The 12955-nt window shown below is 40.9% G+C and overlaps 2 protein-coding genes across 2 annotated transcripts; both read left to right on the plus strand.

The window, feature by feature from the left end:
* Positions 1–395: 395 nt before the first annotated feature.
* hibadhb (3-hydroxyisobutyrate dehydrogenase b) lies at positions 396–7614 on the plus strand. Its single transcript, XM_083990193.1, has 8 exons — positions 396–500; positions 1406–1566; positions 1657–1766; positions 1860–1981; positions 5749–5882; positions 6028–6104; positions 6188–6344; positions 6839–7614. Exons 1-8 carry the CDS (start codon positions 431–433, stop codon positions 6995–6997), a joined length of 990 nt encoding a protein of 329 aa, XP_083846319.1. The 5' UTR covers positions 396–430; the 3' UTR covers positions 6998–7614.
* A 3796-nt stretch (positions 7615–11410) lies between these two features.
* hoxa13b (homeobox A13b) lies at positions 11411–12534 on the plus strand (the record flags this gene model as incomplete). The annotated part of the gene is made up of 2 exons (XM_083989156.1): positions 11411–12044; positions 12296–12534. The coding sequence occupies 2 exons, from the start codon at positions 11411–11413 to the stop codon at positions 12532–12534; spliced, it is 873 nt and encodes a 290-aa protein (XP_083845282.1).
* Positions 12535–12955: the final 421 nt, after the last annotated feature.

A 12955-nucleotide genomic window follows, 5' to 3' on the forward strand; every position in this document is an offset into this window, starting at 1 on the left:
AATATAATGTATTTGTTCCTCAGGCAGACAAATTAACCACACTATTTCTACAGCTAATGGTAATGTACATACCTGATATAGTTGTGTAAACAGAGAACTTTGACTTTTGGTTGAATGCTGCTTTTACAATAAGCTCTCTGAATTTGGTTTCATAGGTTTCGCCATACAACATATTTGTGCTTTACCTTTATACTAGACATCAATGTACCGTATGTCTTTGTACATTAGGAAAACTTTGTAAATATAACACTGTGGTATGCTTTAAAATAAAAATGCTAAATGTAATGCACATATCCCTCGGATCCGCCCCTTAACCTGATTGGCTGAATTCAGGGGGCGGTGCTGCGCAGCTCTGTGATCTGATTGGACAATGGAGCCGTCATTAACTTACGTACTGCAACGTCACATGTAAGGTCAAGAGGAAAGAAGCATGGCCGCTGTGTTGAGAGCGTCTCGGTGCCTAGTTGGAAGGAGTTGCAGACATGTCGACTTTGCACTTGGTAAGGAGAACAAACCGAGCCCGTGAACGCAGCGTGCACGTCTCGGTGCTTATGTTAGAAGCTCAAACTGTTACTCGTGTTCTCGGTGTCACATAAATAACACGAGTTTTGCTCGAAATGTTTGAAGAGAAGTTTGAACAAGTGGGTCTGGTTGTTGGCTGCTGCTGCTGCTGCTTCTGCTGCTTCTGCTGCTGCAGGTTCAGCTGTTCTGTTTAAGTTTGGCACCGGGTTGTTTGCCAGAGCTGGGATATTTCAAAATGCTGTAGGGTGAATATTGTGTAGACACATGATCTCATGTCCTACTGTACCCCGCCTGCCTGCTTTATTTAAGGCGCATTATGTAATCTCAGTCACCCTGCACCCTCAAACACAAGTTTAAACCGCGTTTGCGAGTTCAATAGTACAAAACCATACTATATAACCCCCCATAAGTGTAAAGTCCTACAATATCTTTTCATGTTATTGATATTTTAAAGACAAACCTAAGGATTATGCTATTTCACTGACTCGTGCCCATTAACAATAAGTTTGCTTGCTTTGACCTCTTATCAAGGCCTACTACCTAAGTAAACGCTGCTTAATTAACACAGTCTGACTGACAAAACCTGCTTAGCATTAACTCAGATGACTTTGGCTGTGAAGGGTGATAACATTGGGTTAAAATGTATAGCCTACTGTTAGATATAAACTGCACAGCCACAGTCATAGGTCACAGCTGAACAATGGTAACGTTATTCATGAACTACAATCTAAATAGATTTTTAAATTAGCAGTTAGCACTCGGCAGAAACACATCAACATCAAATGAAAGGCATTTTGAAAATAATAAGCATTTTATTTTGTTTCTGTATGTGCAAAGAGGATGGTGTGTCTTGTCACTGATACATTTGACCATTATGTTGTAGTCTCCACAAGGTCTATGGCCTCAAAAACACAGGTGGGGTTTATTGGTCTGGGCAATATGGGAAACCCAATGGCAAAGAACTTGCTGAAGCATGGATACCCAGTCATCGCCACAGATGTGTTCCCAGAGTCCTGCAAAGAAGTGCAAGAGCTGGGTGCTCAGGTGAGACAATAATATGCTTTTATTCTTTCTTTTTTTATGCTCTCCTGTTTGCTTGCTTCTAGCCCCATGCTTAATGTGTGTTTTTCTCAGATTGTGGATAATCCCGCTGAGGTAGCAGACAAGGCAGATCGCATTATCACCATGCTCCCCTCTAGTCCCAATGTCGTAGATGTGTACACTGGACCCAATGGCATTCTCAAGTATGCTTTGTTTCTCATTTTTGGATATGTGCGAGCTAACCACATTCAGTTATCCTCACATGCTCCTAACCTGTAATATGTAATCGTCAACAGAAAGGTAAAGAAAGGCTCCCTCCTCATTGACTCCAGCACCATCGACCCAGCTGTTTCAAAGGAGATGGCTGCTGCTGCAGAGAAGATGGGAGCAGTTTTTATGGATGCACCTGTATCAGGAGGTACATTTTACACATTTACACACATGATTTACGTGATACGATTTATATTTAAATTCTGATCTTGAAGTACATGTGAGTTTTTCAAGTTGACCTCTATTTATCTAAAGTAATGGAGCGTACAACAACTGAGCGTAACAACAGGGCGTAACAATGTTACAAAAGGTGTTCAAAAAATGCTGCCATTGTGAAGGTTATGTTCTTGTTTAAACTTCTTATGCTCAGTTCAGCAGCCCTTGTGGTGCTGTGACCTCTAAAGCATTAAACTGAGAGGTGCTTCTAATACTTTGCTTCACATGGTAATGCACAATGAGTGCATAGTATGTAAATACTGTCATGTGTAAAATGCAGTGACGAAGCTTTGATCTGCATACAGCTGGGCAATGTTAGCTGTACTCAGCAGCTGCTGTAATGTTATGTAAACTTATACGAATATAGATGAGTGCATACCATTTTTGGGGGAGGTGAGTTCAGTTTAAAGGTGTACAGAAATGGCCGTTTGTCCTGTTTGTCGCGGCGAGTTGTCACGAGCTGCAACACGAGTTTACCCGAGTAAGGAAAACGAATTTGATTGGTTGTTATCGAGCCGGCGGGATATTCAAAGCTTCGGGCGAGACTGTGTGACTGTGTGTGTGTGTCTCAGACGTTTGAATGACGGATTACGGATCCAATATCAGTGGCTAATGAATCGTGTACAGGCTGACGTATAATCCGTGCGCCTGCATTATCCAATGCGAAAAAAAAAATACACACTTTCATCCCAGATTTACTCAAAAATAGAATTTTGCACAAAGTTTGGCCTACATCGTCTAATAGATGAGTTATTACACTAATTTTATGACCCAGAGTGGGCTCAAATTCAATTTTCTTTTCTGTACACCTTTAAATGCCGCGCTGGTCAGTAAAGTGCACCATCAATAGCACCTAACTGAGGAGGAGGAGCTGCTTTCTCCTGCACAACAGTTTCATACTGTACAGTGTGTGTGCTCTCTGACTTTCTTGGGGGTCCACACAGAAACACAGTTTGTTTGAACTCGGCCTCGTCAACGTCATGACAGCCACTTTACTTTGAATTGAAGTTGGTCCATTTTATAGTTTGGCGGCCCTAAAGATTAGTAATGATTTATATGCTTCCGTCCTGTGGTAGTGCACATGGATTTAAGTTGTTCTGCTTTCTGCCTTGAACTTCTGTGTGTGTGTGTGGCAGCGGCAGTTTAACTAGTCCAAATTGAGATGCATGTCATACTTTTGATATGTCACGTCTGTCACCTTTTGCTCCTTAAAGAGATGTTTTGAACATCTCCAGCAGTCAGGCAGAAATCAAATGAAGCACAGTGGCAGGGTAGTGACTGTTTAACTCGGTGTGGTTACTGCTTAAACATAAAAGCACACATGGTGGTAGGGACGTAATTGAGTCAGCATGTGTCTGATAGTTAGTTTTCTGTGTGTGAAAACACGTCAAGACCAGGCAAGGTAACTGCCATCTTTTTTTTTTTTTTTGCTCTGAAATAAAAATTTGAAACGGCTGAGTTGGTGGCTTCGAAGAGAAAAATGTTATAAAAACCTGTGATAGTGTTATAAAGAAATTTGCAAACAGTAATTTCTTTGGAAGATTCAAATTGGGACACTGAGCAACCACACAGTTTTCCACTGAATATTCCTAAATAATGAAATTATACTATTCAGTCCAAATGTCTGTTTTGTTTTTTATTAAATGTTTTGTTTTTTGTTAACTCTGAACTACTCTAAACAATTTGCACTTCTTTAGATGTTCAACAACAGTACATCAGTAGTTTAAGGTTCTCGTTAAATGTGTCGGGGACATTTTGGCACACTTGAAGGAATGCTTCAACGGGAGAAAATCCACAAACCTGTTCTCCAATGCTTAATTATTGTAATCAAAGGGTGTGTAACGTTTGCAGTAGATTCATCGTGAGTGTCAATACCTATATAAGAAATGAGACTTTGGAAACAGAGTGGATGTCAAGTACAGAAAGTTGCATAATTATGTGCTTTTGCATTTTCCTTTTTTGTTTAAAAGAAAGTTTAGAAAAAGGGTAGATGACACTTAATTTTTTTGAATATTGAAATGATTGCCCCTGTATGCAGTCAGTTACCTAAATGACTGAGAACGAATGAATCTCAAACTTAAACAGTGTGGCACCTATGGGACAAGTCAGGTTTATGTTGGTGTTATTTGGTTAACGAGGATATGTCTTATCTTATCAACTTTCCTTAAATGTATTAACACTGGATCTATGTGAGCATCGGAAAGCAAATCTGAAGTGTCAGTCCGTTCTCACTGATCATATTTTAAAATGTTGCAGGGTTCTTCTTAACCCATTTGTACTGTGAAGTGCAGAAATCTGTCTCAACTTTGTCGCATTAATGAAGCTGCATATTACCGCTTTTCTCAGTTTAATTGTTTTTTTTAAAATTACTACTATTCTGAGTTTTGATTTTCTGGCTTGGTTGTGGCTGCAACTCCCACTCGTCTCCACCAGTTCACTCTCTAAATTCCAAAATACTTTTGGCAGACTTGTTCACAAAGATGAGGGAGGGGGAAATATATTAGACTCATTTTTGGCCTCCCTCCATTAGCTTCCTGTAAACTTTAAGATTAATCATATATTAACCACGTTGATGAAACCATGTGGCTTACATCTGGTTGTTGTGTCATTACCACACTTTTAACCCCATGTGAACCTGTGTGCACCATCGATAATACCAATAGATGCAGAAACAGCTGTTCTTAAATGTAGGAGGTGGCTGACTGAACTTTTTCCAATTAAATCCCGTGGGCTGAGACCAACATGCTGAATGAGAACAGGCTAAATGGCTTATTGTCCTCATCCAATCTTTTTTTTGTTAAAGACAGACTTGGTTTTAAGACGTAAATGACTGTTTCCCATTTATTGTAACTTTGCATGCAAAGTTGCATTCTCATTTGTGAGACACATTGCAACTCTGTTTTTGAATCATAACAAATAAGGTCCCCGATATTTACACCGAGTTTGTCCCCATAGCTCCAAAGTACAGAGGAATAAAAGGCCAGTTCTTCTGTCGCCTTTAAAGCATTGTCTTATTTTACCTGTCTGGAATCTGGAGTCATTGAGTTTTATAAATATGTCTGGTGTGTTACTATTTTTATACCATTTTATGATTTTACTTAATAAAAGAGTTGATAGTACCAAGCTGCAGAGCTGGACAGGTAATGAGAAAAGGAGGAAGAAATGAGGGCTGATGTGCTGCAAAGACATTGAGACTTACATTTATTTCATTATCTGCCTTTTCAGTCTGAGTGGAAAATGTCTGGCTACTGCTCGTCTGTGTTCCAGAGAAAAGCTTTGTCCATCGGGACAATGAAGGGTAGTGAGGTAGACTGTGGAGACGCGCAGTGTGTCTGTTGTCAGGCAACAAAACACTTGGTGTCTTGGAGAGGTTTGATGGCCCTTTCATGCGGTTTTCTGGAGCTCTAAAAACAAAGGGCAAACTTCTTCAGTGTGAAGTGTCTAAAGAATTAAGTTTTTCCGAGTTGCTGTATGTAAACAATAGCTGCATTTTTCACACTGTGAAAGCTCAGCTGCTGTTAATTTTGCATCAGAAAAATGCTGCTTATATCGCCATGATGACTTCATATGGCTTCCTTCTGTACGCTTTAATTTAAAATGCTACTATTTAAACTTTCAGAAAACGCTGCGCCATAGACCAACCATCACTGCATGCTTGCACATGATTCATTGTATGTAAGCATGATATCCCATTCCCAGGTGTGGGTGCCGCTAGTTCAGGCAAACTGACTTTTATGGTCGGAGGGGCAGAGGAGGAATTTACTGCAGCTAAAGAACTGCTCAGCTGCATGGGAGCCAATGTGGTGTACTGTGGTCAAGTTGGAACTGGACAGGTATGAGCAGATATTTCATATTAATTCAAATGTTTTGTTTTGATCTGTGTATGCATTTGTTTGAGTAAAAATTGTAACCGTCTGCAAATATGACGCACATGTTGCAAGTTGTGGAATACTAATACTAGCCCGTCATCTGTTACAGGCCGCTAAAATCTGTAACAACATGCTCTTAGCCATTGGAATGATTGGCACGTCGGAGACAATGAACTTGGGAATCAGGTGAACACCGTCTTTGGACATAAATAACAGGAAACTGGCTATAAATCATGTCTCTTTAACATGAAATCTGTCTTCACTCGCAGACTCGGTCTCGATCCTAAACTGTTGGCCAAAATCTTGAACATGAGTTCAGGCCGGTGCTGGTCTAGCGACACCTACAACCCCGTGCCTGGAGTCATGGAGGGAGTCCCCTCTGGGAATAACTACCAGGGAGGCTTCGGCACTCAGCTGATGGCTAAGGTCAGTTTGAAGTCATGTTTCACTTTACAGGAGGACTCCACTTCCTGGGCCGGTATCTCAGTCGGAGCATTGATATTTCCACAAAAATGTCATCTTTAGTCTCAAACATGTTGGCCTTGTCATCACAAATATGAGGTAATAAAGCTTGTCCTGATTATCGCAGACAAATTATTTTATTGCATAAGGCCCATTATGTTTGCAACTAAAACAATATAAAGGTATTCAAGTTTTTTTTCCAATTCATACACATTATCATGTAACAAGGATTAAAATGATGAAGGGAAAAATAATTTCATTCCTTTAGTCAAACAACTTAAAATGATGCATTGAATTAAGCAGCTGTAGTTTACATCCTGCTTTAAAGGGAATCAAGCTCATGTTATTACAACATAAAGAAAAAATTCTCTGTGGTGTGTTGACTGGTGGTTGTGGTTTGAGAGTTTAATTTTCAGCTCCACTAGTTTTTCTTTTCTGTATTTTTTATTTTTTTGTAGGACCTGGGCCTCGCACAGAACACAGCCACCAACACAAAGACTCCTGTCCCCCTCGGATCCTTAGCCCATCAGATGTACCGTATGATGTGTGCGCGCGGCTATGCCAATAAAGATTTCTCCTCAGTGTTCCAGTTCCTGCGTGAGGAGGAGGGCCAGTAATGTCAGCCTCCAACCACCCCACCCCCCTTTCCCCGTCCACAGCCTTCGCCTTGCCAGGCCTGGCCCTGCACAGGACTGACACAGTGTAGTTAGGGTGCTTTTTGCCCTGAGGACTCTTTCTTCCTTTTTTTTTTTTTCTTTTTTTTCAAAGTTGTGAAAGACATGAAGCCCAGACAGCTCCAACACAGCAGCTTGAAAGATCATGTGAGCACTTCTCTCCTATTGGAAATCATGTTTCCTGTGTGATTTAGCTTTTTTTTTTTTTAATAACACACTCCTTTTTAGATTTTAGAAGCAAGTGAATGGTCAGATTTGCAGATTTGGATCCAGAAGATGAGTAAACTTGTGGAGCAGTGGCAGCTCTGCAGATCACATTACTGACAATGCAAACAGTGTGGTGGGAATAGTGGTGTTAAGAGGACACCTCATAATCTCTCGGTTTCAAGGCTAAACATCTGCAAACACAGTTTAGTCTCTTCATATTTATCAATTGTTTGTGATCATTTCTTTGTGTTGCCTTTTTTTCTGTTGATAGGGGTTGTTTCTCTTGACAGTAGAAATGTTACTTTGGGATAAGAGTGTCATATCCTGTTAGGAAATAAAAAGAAATTGTGATGTCTTAAACTTTTGTCAAAATTGAATTTACCACCTTCTTTTACAGTTGAGCTCCATTTCTGGATTTTCGATGGCAACTCCAGTTTAATTTGAAAACGACTGCAGGCATCATGTTCAACCCGTCATGGAGCTGTTTTGTTGTAGTGCTGTCAAATAATATTGTTGGGATTAATTCTCCCAGATTCCATGGGAAGATCTTTGCGTGGCTTCTGCCTAAGTGACTGAACTTATGCAGTCCACAAACTTGCATTTAAATGCAGCCAAACCTCAAACACCAGAGGAGGACAGATGTTGATTCTCGCTGAAATGGCAATTTAATTTCTGGATGCCATATTGCGCAATTTTTCCTCCATGACTCTCGTCCCCCAGTAGGTTAAAATAGCTCCCAAATGTTCTAGTTGATAATCGTGTGTCCCGCTGGTGCAATACTTGAGATAAAATGTGGGGCAAACTCGCCTTTAGGAGCCTGGCTGCAGTGGCGATGGTGCGAGGCGCCGGACAGAAAAGCAGTGGACCGAAACTGCGCGCATTGTTCCGCAGACAAGAACACGCCAACTATTTTTCCATCATCAGGCTACAATAAAATTATCCAAAACATATTATCCCGATGATATAAATTCTGAATTAAAGATGTTTTATAATATTTTCCTGTTTCCTATACTGCACAAATATGAGAAAAGGCTACGATCGACTCTGCCGTCCGCCTCTGTAACTTCAGGTTTTTTGGGGAGGAAGGAGGATCTTCTCTATCCCCACTTAGGCCAGATCAGGATGGCGGCATGTTTCTGATGTGCTCTGCCAAGAGCACACTGAGGGGCCAAGGTGCCATAGGTCATGCGATCACAAGACAAACCCATAAAAAGTCCATTAAGCAAAGTAGACGAAGAGCTGTGTTGTCATCTACTTGATAGGTGCTGCAAACAGAGCAGCTCTTTGGTGTCAGGCCTCCAGCAGACTGTGACACACACTCACTCACACACACTGACATCATCCGATGTAGCGCGCGCGTCACTACTCCTGATCAACACTTTATAAAAAGATGTGCACCCTGCTGTCTGTTGGGCTTTCTATTTCTCAACACACAGTGATGACACACACATGGAGCCAACTTTGTGTAAGCTATAGGCGTCTATAGTTTGGCAACAACTTCATTTGCATCTGTCCACATGTATCAAGTCAAAATGCGCATGCAACCCACTACTTTGTGGTTGTGTCCAAACACTGACCTCCGAGATGTTATCTTAACAAACGTTTCCCTCCGTTGTTTTCTTATCCTGGATAGTTTTTGATCAGATTTGTGGTCAAGCGCGTTAATCCGACGTAGGCCTATTATTTCTTATTTTATTTAGTATTCAGTCAGACAGGACTAGGACAATCTATATGTGTTTATAATGATGCATTACTTTTCCAGTAGTGTGTACTCGGGATAATGCTATAAAACAAACAAAACTCTACTTTTTTACGAACTTTAAAACGTTCATTAGATCCAAAGTGCGCATTTAAATCCAGTCAAAATACAGACCGTAGCATCGCATTTCCATTAGACCGTGTCCGTGAAGCCGTCTCCCGTAATTCAGCTCATTACAATAGCACTATTTTAATTAATGTCCCATGATACTGGGGCCTATAATTCAGACTAATGGGCCTATTTCATGTATTTCGGATTGGATATTGGTTAGAAAATACTGTATTTCAGGTATAAATTGACTTAAATTTGGTTTTGACTTCCAGTGCAGAGGAGGCTTTTTTCCTCGTCTCATAATTAAGTTTTGTGTTAAGCATAACAGTTAGAGTAACGCATGAGTTGCATTCGGCCTTTTTGCCTCGACCACTGTCATTGACCTAATAAAAAATCGATTATGAAAGTGAAAAAAAAAACTTTAAAAAATAAAATAACATCTTACTATTTACCACATTTGTATTCTTAAAAGCCCCGTTGGTGTAGGCCGATGTATGCAAATGGCCCATCGAAATAACAATTTAATGAATTAATGTAATGTTTTTATCAACAAACTTGACTATTTATCTCTTCCTGTGACAGATCATCTTCTCTATAGTTCATCCGCCCACTGATGTGCGAGATGATTCCTGTCCATTTCCCCGAGCTTTAACAAAGTGGATTAATTCTATTTAAATGCACCTATATTAGCCTATTACAGAAAGCTAAATAAAATATTATTCGATATTAGGTCGATTATCACGACATTGACCATAACAAAAAACAAAACAAAAATCTGATTTGAATTTATTCACTAACGTAAAACATTGTGCTATTTTTTTCCCCCCTGAAACGTAGACCAATGCTCACTCTTGCCTACAAGCTATGAACCTGGGCCATAAAGATTTACAGCCTCAAAAGGTGGGAAAACTCTATTAAAAATAAAAATGGTGCTCAAATTTAGATGGGTATACATTCCTCTGCTTCTGTGGTCTCTCCTATAGGAATGTAAAACAAACAAAAAAGCCCAAAGACGCACGATCTGAAAGTTTCAAACTATTTACTTTGATACTAATCTTAACCTCGTCTGTCACCGGACACCTACACACGACTGAGGCTTTTAGTGTCACGAAGGCGTAAAGCTAAACAATGTGTACCGTAAACTGTTTTTAGCTCTGCTTTCTGCGTAGGAGTCAAAACACGAGCCCACCTGTGGAGGTGTTTTGCACGGAGTGTAGAAACAGACATAGTGAAGACTGGTTTATTTTCCTATTTATTTTCACTCTTGGGCAAACAAAATGATCTACTTCGAGCTGTGAGTGTTTAACCCTATAGATTTTATTTTTTTTATGTCTAAAGTCAGATGTGAACAAAAATAGGAGAAAAAAAACCAATAAAGGTTATTTATTCCAACCTATCTGCCGATGTAAACTCCTCTCCGGCACCGAGCTGTGTTTTCTCCTCGGGCTTCCTGGCCTGTGGTGCCTATTTGGCCAGACTGCAACTTTCAACTTGACCTTGGCCTCCAGCCGCGCCCAACCGGTATGAGGAAGAGTGCAGCCAAATGTGGCATGCTTTTGATATTTTCTGGATGGCTTGTGTTTACATTGACACGCCACAGCGCCAAATGTGAGGAGAATAAAACATATTGACAGTGTTATGATACGAATTTTGAATATTTCTACAAGAAATGTGTATTTATTGTTATCTAAATCCGCCTACATGCGTAACCATTGTGTGGAGAAACATTTAACAACACTGTGGCACATTTTTAGTGAAAACGCATAAAAATTGAAATATTAAGCTATAAATTGAAATAATTTTGAATATAAATATCTTGATCCTGTTTTCTGCCTCACTCCTGCAAGATGTGCCTAAATTTAATGGCACGCGTAATTACGCATCGATGTCAAAAAAACAAATACATCTCTCACTTAGTTTATTTTTCTCACGCCATCTTATTTATCATACAACTCGTCATGTGCTCTGCGCTGGTTGCACTGTGATAGAGAGGGTTGTCTTCACTTCACAGCCTCACTGCTCAAGATTCAGATTATCACTTTAGAGGGGAGAAAAAAATCCCTGTGGGGCGTGTTTGTATTTTTTTTCTTTTTTTTTTTTTAAAGCCGTGGATATGCTGATGTTCTGCTACATCTTCACAAACGCACAGTTTGATCTGCATTATCTGATGTCTAGACGTTTATCATCTCCTTTGCATATCACGTGTTTGGCCCTGGCCAATAACCTCGCGATCTTTATGTACTCAGGCGTGTGGGTATCGTTACTCTGCCCGAGTCCCTGTCTCTGCTCAGTCGAGGGGATTTTGAAAAAGAGTTGGTCGTCTCGATGTAGGGCATGCTATGACCGCTTCATTACTCCTCCACTCGCACTGGATTGACCCGGTGATGTTTCTCTACGACAACGGCTTGGATGAAAGAAGCAAGAACATGGAAGGGTTCACTGGAGGTAATTTTGCTGCAAACCAGTGCAGGAATTTGTTAGCGCATCCAACCTCGCTGGCTCCCAGCACCACCTACACTGCGAGTGAGGTGCCAGTCTCTGGCATGGGGGAGCCTGGCAAACAATGTAGCCCCTGTTCTGCCACTCAGAGCTCGCCCAATGCGTCTTTGCCCTATGGATATTTTGGCAGCAGTTATTACCCATGTCGGATGTCCCACGGCAGCGTGAAGGCTTGCGCTCAGCCCTCTGGCTATGGCGATAAATACATGGACTCGTCGGTGTCCGGTGAAGAGTTCTCGACCAGGGCGAAAGAATTTGCTTTTTATCAGGGCTATTCATCGGCTCCCTACCAACCCAGCTACTTGGATGTCCCTGTCGTACCTGCGCTCAGCGCTCCATCTGAGCCAAGACACGAGCCTCTGTTGCCCATGGAGCCCTACCAGCCATGGGCCATCACCAATGGTTGGAGTGGTCAAGTTTACTGCAGCAAGGAGCAGCCCCAGTCAAATCCTCTGTGGAAATCCTCGTTACAAGGTATTTTTGATTCTTTTATTAACACACAAATATACATTGTTTATGTAAACGTCTATTTAAACTTGGAAAAAATGTCTGCATTGAAGGTAAAATAGATATTTTCCACTGCGCAATTCACCAAAAAGTGTAAAAATGCAAATAAGAAAATTAGTTTTTGCAACAACAAAAAAAACAATATTTTTTTTCCTGATGCAATCAAGCAGATTGAATTGTGACACTGCATTTTTTTTTTTTGTGTCCCTCCTCCACAGACTCTATATCTGGTGGAGACAGCTCTATCCGCCGTGGGCGAAAGAAGCGTGTGCCATACACCAAGGTGCAGCTCAAAGAACTAGAGAGGGAGTACGCCACCAATAAATTCATCACCAAGGACAAAAGGAGAAGGATATCGGCTCAGACGAACCTGACAGAGAGACAAGTGACAATCTGGTTTCAGAACAGGCGCGTAAAGGAGAAGAAAGTCGTGAATAAATTCAAGAGCTCCAGTTAGCTCTGCGTGGAGACACTGAAAAAACACGGAGGGTGAAAGGCGTGGATATGGATGCGCTTTCATCCCAAAAAACTGTGCTATAATTTATTACATTATGAACGGGTTCTTTGTCGCCAGAGCGGCTGTGTTTTTGACCTGCACATTTCCTTCCTCACGTTTTAATTGGAACCAGTCGATGCGGCCTGTTGACAGACGATCGGAAATGGCTTGCAACATGTTGACCAAGGCGAGTCTGCGAGGGATGTATGATCCTCCTTAAAAAAAAAAAAAGAAAGAAAAGAAAAGAAAAAAGAAAATCCACCAGACGATAAGACTTGGTGCTTTGAGGGCCTGAAGTCACGCGCTTTTTATTTCCACTTAATCAATACAGAAGTTCAAGCTTCAGTTCCAGCTTCTCTCCTCTGACAGTGAAGCAGCTGGG

The sequence above is a fragment of the Trachurus trachurus genome (genome assembly GCF_905171665.1).
Source record: "Trachurus trachurus genome assembly, chromosome: 16".
NCBI lineage: Eukaryota > Metazoa > Chordata > Actinopteri > Carangiformes > Carangidae > Trachurus > Trachurus trachurus.

Excerpts from the sequence above, each read along its gene's own strand:
- hibadhb (XM_083990193.1), top strand. The coding sequence starts at position 431 with ATGGCCGCTGTGTTGAGAGCGTCTCGGTGCCTAGTTGGAAGGAGTTGC. Across the intron at positions 1,767-1,859 it reads GGACCCAATGGCATTCTCAA|AAAGGTAAAGAAAGGCTCCC; the intron begins GTATGCTTTGTT and ends AATCGTCAACAG. Across the intron at positions 5,883-6,027 it reads GTCAAGTTGGAACTGGACAG|GCCGCTAAAATCTGTAACAA; the intron begins GTATGAGCAGAT and ends CATCTGTTACAG.